This window comes from Ptiloglossa arizonensis, chromosome 1, assembly GCF_051014685.1.
Source record: "Ptiloglossa arizonensis isolate GNS036 chromosome 1, iyPtiAriz1_principal, whole genome shotgun sequence".
Lineage (NCBI taxonomy): Eukaryota > Metazoa > Arthropoda > Insecta > Hymenoptera > Colletidae > Ptiloglossa > Ptiloglossa arizonensis.
In genome coordinates, this window is record NC_135048.1 from 19143141 (window position 1) to 19152990 (window position 9850).

General features: G+C 41.5%; 1 protein-coding gene and 1 long non-coding RNA gene across 6 annotated transcripts in view; both read left to right on the top strand.

Annotated features, from left to right (window-relative positions):
• The window catches only part of Ssh (Protein phosphatase Slingshot), a 149939-nt gene that overhangs the window by 122734 nt on the left and 17355 nt on the right, over positions 1 to 9850 (top strand). Inside the window, exon 1 of one of the 5 annotated variants that reach the window (XM_076318805.1) lies at positions 1734 to 2069. The exons of the other annotated variants lie outside the window; for them this stretch is intronic. Coding sequence (XP_076174920.1) covers positions 1954 to 2069 — 116 coding nt within the window. The 5' untranslated portion in view covers positions 1734 to 1953. Of the gene's footprint in view, positions 1 to 1733; positions 2070 to 9850 lie in introns of those variants that run through there. 5 annotated transcript variants of the gene reach the window in all.
• On the top strand, positions 112 to 1905 carry LOC143150505 (uncharacterized). The gene is made up of 2 exons (XR_012993085.1): positions 112 to 1597; positions 1716 to 1905. It is a non-coding gene; the product is annotated as an uncharacterized LOC143150505 (long non-coding RNA).

Genomic DNA, 9850 nt, shown 5'->3' on the forward strand with positions numbered 1-9850 from the left:
CGGTCACAGGTAGATCGTCTGGGCAGCGCCATGTGCTCGTCTGCTTCGTAAACCGAGACTCCATTGTTTCTTAAACACTCGCGAAACGTTCGTCAAAGGCTATCGTCTCGCAATCGTGTTAAATAATCCAACGGGTCGAGACGAATCGGACCGGCCCGATTATTTTTCACGGCGAAAGAAAGCCAGGGAAAATGCAATTTCAGTTGAAATTCATCGAACGAAAGTTTCGCGAGTGGTGGTGCGGTCGGTCTACGATGTGTGTTGAAATTTAGAAAGTTCCGTTTGTGTCGAATGTCGACCGTGCGCGTATTTTGAAATCGGACGTTTGGAAGAAAAATTTCACAAAATTGTGAAAACCACGAAAACGATACGAAATAACGATAAGAACCAGCGCGAACGAACGTGGGAGATGTTACGAATCGAAAAGTAATTTTCAAGGATACCCGAAAGTAGCCGCGAAACTTCGGTAACGAAGAGAACCGTTGTACGCGTTCGACGGGTACGTGGAATCCTTTGAAACGCACCGAAGGAAAATTTTCAAACGCGAAACGATTCCGTGAGAAACGGGACCGTGTCCGAAACCGAATAAAAGCAACGAAGGCGATACCGAAATGTATTTCGCGGTGAATCGCGAATGGCTGCGCGTCGACGAAAATATATTCGTCGCGGGAAACAAGAACGATCGATTACGCATTGAGATCGAATTGAACGGGAGGCAACGCGCGGTATATACGAACGTGAAAATTAAAAAGGAGTCGAGCAGCCGTCTAGGTTCGCGACCGTGGCTATTTTTCGAACGCGATTCGAGACGATGGGCAGCCTACGGCGTTACGCGTACCAGAAATAAATTTCGAAGAAGTTTCGACGCGTCCCGTGGGCAACCCGACGCTCGAATTTTCACGAAAAGTAGAACCGTGGGTCGGTTAGGTCACGTGGGTACACCGATCCCCAAATTTTCACGAAAAGTGAAAAAGTTGCGTCGCAACGGTCACGATTTCGGTCCGCTGGTTGGTATCGCGAGCAGGATACGGCCTCCGTTGGACCTATAAAACTTCGCCCAGGTCAAGATCCACTTTCTTCTCAAAGGTCATCCTCCTTTCTCGTGTTTCCGGTCCGCGCGATGGGCTCTCGTGTTCCTTGTTGCACGCTCGCGAAAAGAAGAAGAAAAGAAAGAAAAAAGAAAAAAGAAAGAAAAAGGCTGGCACATCGACACTAAATATGGCCGGACTTGCTCGTTTGTCATCTCCCCACCACCGTGTCTGGTGTCCTACGCACACTATTCCGTTTTGCCAGATCCTACGATCGGATCGGAGTGTTTGCCAGTCGACGGAACGTGGCCGCGCTAAGAAAAACTCGTTCATCGAAATCTGGCCGCGGCGTTCGCTCGCGTTCATCTCCGAAACGGATATTTAGGTGCTCGAGCGTAATAAATTGTTGCACGAGTGTTCCAAGACGGTGGGGACGATTGTCACCGGTGCAACGAGGGACCAGACATTCGAAGAAGCAGTACGAGAGACACGGTTGTCCAGCGAGTACCCTGTAGTCGGTGACTTCTCATGGACCAACTGGAACGGATATTCGATGATTCAACGAATCGGTGTGCTCCGCTCGTTCGATCGATATATGTATATATATTCGTGCACGATTTGGAAACTTGGATCGTACGGTAGCGGATACACCGGATAGGTCCACGCGTGTTGTTCTCTTTTTTGTAGAAATAATCGCGAATCGAACCGAGACCGAGCTAATCGGGATCGAGACTGGACCCTGTCCAAAAGGAGTCGGATAATAGCGATCCTGGTCTCGACGAGTCCCTCGCGTTCCAAGACCGAAGAAGTAACCTGGATTTATCTCGAATCGACCGATCGAGCGACAGCACCCTCCTTTGCTGGGGCAATCCGATGACCTTGACGAGAATAACTCGCAAGGCCGGACATCAGTCCGGGAAGAAAGATGGTGACGCGTGGTTTCGTTTACGCGGTGATTCTCTTTGTCCTGCCAGTGATCCTGTGGTTCCTTGGAAATCTTAGAACGGGCATAGTTATCGCGGACATCGCGAGAGCTGCCAGGTGAGATCCCCTTTACCTTCGGTTCGTAGCTATTACTGAATTGTGTCAGGGAAATGTCATTCGAAGGTGCTGATCTTATCGAAGGTACGAGCGAACCGAGCGAGGAAGTGTATCGTTGTGGTGGTTCGACGTTAGACACGTTTCTTCGCTCCTTTATCCGCTTCGTTGGATTCGAACCGTTATTCGTTGCTCCGTACCGCGGTGGTACGGCTATGATTTATGTATTTAATTATTCCTGGAGCGAATACGATGTAGGTCGACACTTCGAATCGATGCGATGTAACAGTGTTTCCACGTTGGATCGAATCGTTTCCAATGTTTGGAAAACTGTCCAACGATATCGAAGAACGAAAGAAAGATTACTCTTTTTTTTGTGTAATTCATCGAATACCTTAATTCTGTACCGTTACTCCGAGAGAAGAGATAATTATTCCTGGAGCGAATACGATGTACGTCGACACTTCGAATCGATGCGATGTAACACTGTTTCCACGTTGGATCGAATCGTTTCCAATGTTTGGAAAACTGTCCAACGATATCGAAGAACGAAAGAAAGATTACTCTTTTTTTTGTGTAATTCATCGAACACCTTCATTCTGTACCGTTACTCCGAGAGAAAAGTTCGCGTTTAAAACTTTCTTTAAAACTTACCATACGTATCGAATTTTCTCGCGAAACGAAAATACATTTCTACATCTTTTTATCCGATTATTTAAAAATGGAATCAATGGTTTCTTTGGTTGGCTCGAGTAATGGAATAAATAAACGAAAAACGCGAATTGGATTTTTGCTCTATTGCTTCGATGTATATAAAAGAACCTCGGGTTTCTGTTTGTAATTATTGCCATTGACCCGAGAAAATTTGCACTCGAAGATGAAACTTGTATAAACTTCCAAAATTTCAACTGTATTATCGGTTTCGCTCGAGTAACCTTTCAGAAAATAATTCAACGTTTCTATCTCTTAGAGGTAGTAAAATAACAATTGTTGTCGGTGTTCCATTGAATACCACAGAGTAGAAAACACCGTTATTATTCTTCGTTCAAGATTCTTCGTTTCTCGATAAGAACCGGAGCTATTAAATTCGTCGTTTTATTTTTCCAAAGATGGGTACTACTGTTCGATGAACGCGTAAATCTGTCGATTCGTTCGTATATTTACGGTTGTATTTTTTCATAGTATTTTTTCCCAATGGAGAGAACGACAAAGCTCGTCGAACGATCCGGTAGAAATCGAACTTGAAAGCGGGGTAGGAGCCCTTAAGTGAGAAATTTCCGCTGGCGCACGTGCTACTCTCGCGCCATTATTCCTCCACCGTTTCGTTCGGCGCGAAACGTGTGCTGTTGGCTGATCTTCTTTGTCCCTTCATCCGCGATCCGTCTTGAGGCTTTTTCTGCCTCCTCCACAGTTTGGCACCTATCCAGAATGAAATTCGCTAAAGAAAATATGCGCGTGTACCTAACGAAACGTTTCCAGAGCCAGTGCAGCGATCGTGTCGGGATCATTGGCTGCGATGTTAAAACGAAATCCTGGATATTGTACCGGATATCATCGCCACGTGGATCCTAGCCTTCCGTTCGCGTTTTCCGATATCTCAAAAATCAACGTCAACGTGCACACGCAACGAACGGTCAAGTTAGCCGAACGGATGATTAATGATTCCTAAATGACGACGCGTTCGAAGAAAATTGCAACGCGAAAGATGCAACGAAACTTTCCAATTTGAAATGTATACTCGAGCGTCGTGTAACTTCGATCGAACATTCATTTCGCGACGTATTTTTTTCTTTTTTTTTTATTTAGTTCCACGTATAATTTGTTTCTTCCGTTTATCTTGGTCACTCGGGAATATTTATGAGTTTTCTTTTCGTGGAATTGCGAGAAAGTATTCGCCAAGAGGAAAACGTAAAGGTTAGATATTGGATGTTAAAAAATTAGATTTAAGTCTACTTGTGGATTTTATGCGTATTAATTTTGTAAAATATCGACCCGACGATGTACTCTATGAGCTTTTATGATAATTCGATACGTTATGAAAATAGCTTCGACCTGGCAGGGCCCTTGTGCTCCGCGGAACACACTTTGAGAAACGTTACCCTAAACCATTCTCAACTCTGTGGCAGTGTTTCTCAATTTATCGGTCGCGAGGGAAAAGTGGGTCACGAACCCAGAAACTATTAACAATCTAATGAATACAATTTAAATTTGTTCGTGACTCGTATTGTGCATCTTTACGCGTTCGCGGAGAACTGCTCACTGCACAATTTGGGTTGCAGTTTTCAAAAGTTGAGAACCACTGCTCGAACGAAATTTTAACTGGTTCTATTCTGCGACAAAATCAAATTACAATCGACCGTAATCCGTACTTCCTACAGAATTTAATTAAAAGTTACGACCGAATCGAGAAATCGGTATTTTTTACATTTTTCTTCTAATTTGAATTTTTGATTAAAAAATCTGAAAAAATGTCGCGATCCGCGCTTCGGTGATTGAAATGCCTCTGAATTGTTCCAAATTTTCCATGCAAGTGAATAGAAGAAATTTGACAAAAATTCGATGTAAAATATTATTCGTTTCTGGTATCGAACGATGCGAATCAAACGACTTGTATTAATTTAACTTCGAATCAATTTTTACGCAGTCGAATGAAATTGTCCCATACGGATAATTTATCCGAATAGTCGTTACTCGTTACACACGGTGTTCGTTTGTAACCGATAAAAGTTTATTCGAGTAACATAGGTGGACGAATAAACATTCCCTCGTTATGTAAAATCATCAAACAGTTTATTAGGTACTTCCACGGGCACGTGTGTTTGCAATGTGTACGTTTGCGTGGCATGTGCACAGTATTTGTTTAATAGTGTGTACACGATGTATATTATACAAGCTGTTCGACGCGAGTGTGTCCGTGTGTGGTCCGTGTGTGGTATTTTGGTGGAGATGTGCGTCATAATTTTCCGATTTGCGTATCATTTGTAAGGTGCACGTGATATATGTGCTATTGTTGTTTGGTACGTGCAATTGTTGTTCGAGATTCGTCGTATCGTTGTTACGTTTATAATTCTTTTGTGTGACGATTTTGTGGTGTGCACACATTTACCTTTTACAATATATATATATATATATTTTATTCTGTATATAATATATATAGAATATATATTCTTTCTTTTTTTCTTTCTTTCTTTCATTCTTTCTTTCTTTCTTTCTTTATTTAAAACATTCGTCTGCACGAAAATTGATCGATTACGAACGAACGAAATGTTAATCGTTGTTCACTATCTAGAAACAAATCTAAGTACTATTTGTATCGCGCATATTCACCTCTGTGTCTCGATAAACTTCACGGCCGAGAAATTCATCTTTATTTCTGTCGCGACTCGTCATCTTAACGCGGCTCTATTTAATTAATGTTACAATGGCTGCGAATCGTTGCTGCGCTACAAAAAGTGGAAGCATGACCGAACGGTATCCGGTCGAACAAATTATACAAAGAAATCGAAAATGTTATCTGAACTTTAACAATCTCGGTGAATTTTATTCGTCGAGTAAATTTAATTCGAGTTATTCGTAGCTTCGATTCGTTGCTCGGTTCAAATTTTACCTATCTTTAACTATACTCTATCTTCAAGCGAAAACACGAACAATCATCGATAAATGATTCGCGATCTCCCGATACTTCGATCGTGTGGTCGAAAATTCAACCTGTTACTCGTTATTCCGAATTTTCACTGTTTGTTGACGTTGTATCGGGATTCGTGAAATTCTACGTCACGCGTCACTATCATTGTAATACGATGAATGATCTACTTGTGCGATTAATTCGACGTTACAAATACGACGTATTCTAAGAAGAAAGAAAGATCAGTCCTGGGTAGAAAAATATAGAGAGATTAATATCGATAGAATATGGATAGCGTGGATACTGATCTGTTAAGGTCCATCTTCACATATATCGCGTACCGACACAAAATTCTCTATACGATCGATACGTCTATTCTTCTCTTTGAAATTAATTTCAAAATTCCACGATCGTTGCGCGTAACTATATTGTATCGATTTTTCTTACGCGTATCTTCAAGTGGATGATCATTAACCACTGTGAGACCAGTTGGAGGATTTTTATTCGAGCTGCCGGACATTCTAAGGTCTGTTCGCGACAGTGTTCATTGCGAAGAACGAAGTGGAGCTATCAACGACAGATTCCCTCCATTTGAGTTCTACTGGTCAGGTTCGCTTGGAACACGATCCTGTTTCATAGTCGGAATACCGAGGAACGTTTATGTTTACTTTTAACTGGAAATACTGTTACGTCGTATCCTATATTAATGACTTCGATTAATACGTTCCACGATAATACGTTCCGAGTTTAATTCGAGTACGTTCGATAGGTCCGATTCCCTATCTTGGATTCTCTGCTCGTTCAATCGGATTGTACACGTTCCGTAACGTTGTAACATTTTCCTTCAGTTTTGTATTACGAGAATATTTACAACAGTGCTCGACAGTGGTACCGTAACTTGCTGTAACTGGTGCTTCGATCTCATTAACGTTGAGATAGCGATTTAAATTGTTGCAAGTGCTCGTATGGAACAACTCGATGCATTGTGAGCCTTTTCTATGCTTTTATTGCGAATAACGGTGTTGTTTTCACAAAGTTCTCTTCGTCGTTGATATTTGTCGTTCTTTTCACGCGTTTGCTGTTGACAACCGTAAGATTGTTAATTTATTCGAAAGCGTTACGTAACGACACGTTGAAAATGTTCAATCGAGTCTCTCTCGTACGCGTCTCTTTAATACAGGTTTAAAACCGGGATTTTTAGTTCAAAACGAGTTGTTGTTTCGAACATTTCTTGCCACACAGTTTTACTCGTGTTATTCGGATAAATCAGAATTTTTCGAACCGTATTCACCTCGCGACGTTAAAGGAACGACACGACCTCCTCCTTTCTTTTTTCTTTTTTAAGAAATTTTTGTTTTCGATCACAATTCGTTATCTAGTTGAACCAATATTTGAATGAATTTTTTTGCGATAAACTCTCTAATTTGATAAGAGAAACTTGTGACTTACAAAACCTTGAAAGCAGAAACGTATTTTTCAGAAACGACCGCATTTAGAAATACCAACACGATAGATTCATGGACGTGCAATCGCACGAGGCTCCTCGTATTGGCAACAACACGACGTTATCTTCTTATATCTGCTCGATAAATGTCTACCGAACGTTTGTTTTCTAGAAATAGAAACGTTATTGCAACCGAAATAAATATATTCGCGTAAAATGTGGACAGAGTTTCGTTCGAACGATTATCTAGTCGAATGTTTACTCGAAGTTGTTCCAATCGCGCTCAATTTCGGTTGTAAATTACGTACATTGTTGAATCGCAACAATCCTCCGACAAGATGCCAACAGATACATTTTTATCAACGTCAATGATCAATTATTTCCGAGAGCATTGTAAACAAAGATGCGTACATATATCTGGTCGGAATTGTCCCTCTCGGTGTAATAAAACCGATTGCTTTATACAAATCAATTACGATTGCTTTAAAACAATTAATGATGTTTAAGGAAGTTTCTTCCTTCCAAAATTATTTCTTTTCTTCCCAAGAAAATACTATCCTCACCATTCTTTCTGTTTCTTGCCACGTCACATCACATTTGTGACAATTATACAAACACCTGAAAACGACACATTAAAAGACCAAAATGAAACTTTACCTTAGAAAAAGAAGAAATAATTTTGGAAGGAAAAAGATCACATTCGTGACAACTATGGACTTGGAATTTTTCTACAAGATCAATAATCGAGGGTACAATTTTAATTCGTAAAAGATTGTTAAAATTACCCTATCCACTGTGCAATTGAACCCATCGCTACTCGTCGATGTCCCATCCAAAATCTTGTTGAATAATTTTGCAAGAAAAAATATCACATTCGTGACAATTATGGGCCTAGAATTTTTCCACAGAATCAATAATTAAGTGTACAATTTTAATTCGTAAAAGATTGTTAAAATTGCCCTATCCACTGTGCAATTGAACCCATCGCTACTCGTCAATGTCCCATCCAAAATTGTTGAATAATTTCGAAAGCAAAACGATCACATTCGTGACAATTATGGGCCTAGAATTTTTCTACAAGGTTAACAATCGAGGGTACAATCTTAATTCGTAAAATATTGTTCAAATTGCCCTATCCACTGTGCAATTGAAGCCATCGCTACTCGTCAATGTCCCATTGAATACCTCGTTGCATCGATAATCGGCGGCAATTCGGTGCAACATTGTCTTTGACTCGTCCTCGGTCTCGCGAGATACGATTTAACGTAACGATCGCTTCTCGACGACATCGAATTGAATTCGAACACAGTCGAGCAATCGGCTCGTCATTGCTTGCTTCACAAGCCGTTCCATTTAGGATCAGCCGATGACGCGACTCATTATAATTACGATGCTACGCCTCGGGCTTCAGTCTCTCTCGTGCTGTTGTCCTCATCTGTTGCGCAAAGCATCGGAAGCATCGACTTCGTTGATCGTTGGTGATTCGGCGCGGTGTTCACACGGAAGTGGTCAATAGCGAATGCTCGTCGGGAAGAAATCGAATCGCGATTTCATACGACACCGACGAAGTTGGCCAGTGATTGACTGTGAAAATCTGATATTCAGTCGATTTCCAATTGCATAATCGGTAAAACGAACCGTTTATTTTTCACGCGAGACATTCGCCCATTTCATCGAGCATTACACTTTCATTTCCGATGTTTCGATCCGATCGGTTATTCCGACGAGGACAAGAGCGTTAAACTTTCTATTGTCTCCGGGCAATTCGAAATCAAAGAAAGGACCAACCGACCTTTCGACGAAATCGGAGAAACCTTCGATGTATCTTTTCTTTCTTCTTTACTTTTTCCACCGCAAGTGCAAGGAGTACGTATCAGAATTTTAAGTAACGTTTCGTTCGGTATCGGAAGTTTGTTCGCAATCCCGTCTAACCTAACGGGTACACGGATAAACGATACTATCTTCCCAAAGACGATTTTACACATGTGCGACTAAATTTGAAAATTTGCTCGGAAACGCTTCCGACCTTTGTAAATTTCAAGATTCCAAATCGTAATTGAAAGACACGGATCTTGTGTCTAAAATCGAGCTCTGAAAAATTCTCCCCCGATACCTTGCGAAACTTTTCGGTATCGGTAACTTTTGAAACGAAAAGCTTTATCGTTCACTCGGTAAGAATCGTACTGGGAACTTTTCTCGTCTCGTTCGTGTTTCATTCTTTCCGCTTTGAAATTCCACGAATTTTATTCTCCATGGTTTACAGTCGACACGGTTTCTGGTCTCGATATTGAACCCGTTTCCTCGTACCGGAGCTGAATTTCCTTCGCGAGTAGCGTTTCTCTCGTAACGAAAGAAAATCGATCGTGCTTTAAAGCTTCCCAGTGGTATCGGTCAATGCTCAGCCAGACTATCGACGGTATCGGTTAAATGTGCCCGCGTTACGTAAAATGTTTAATTATAAATACGCGACTGTCCTCGGTGGTGATCATCGTTCACTGTTACGCAAAACTCTCCGAAGACACGCCGATTGACATCAAGAACGAGTTTGACGCTCCGTCGACCGGCCTCGGTGGTTTGCGCCCTGAGAAAGCCGGAAATGGTTTTATCTAATCACGCCGTAGAGTGGAAGGGGAAGAGCTACTTGACGATCTAAGAACATCGGTCGGTATCCGAAGATAGCGATAAAAATAAACTTGCTCTTAGACGTCCCCCGTG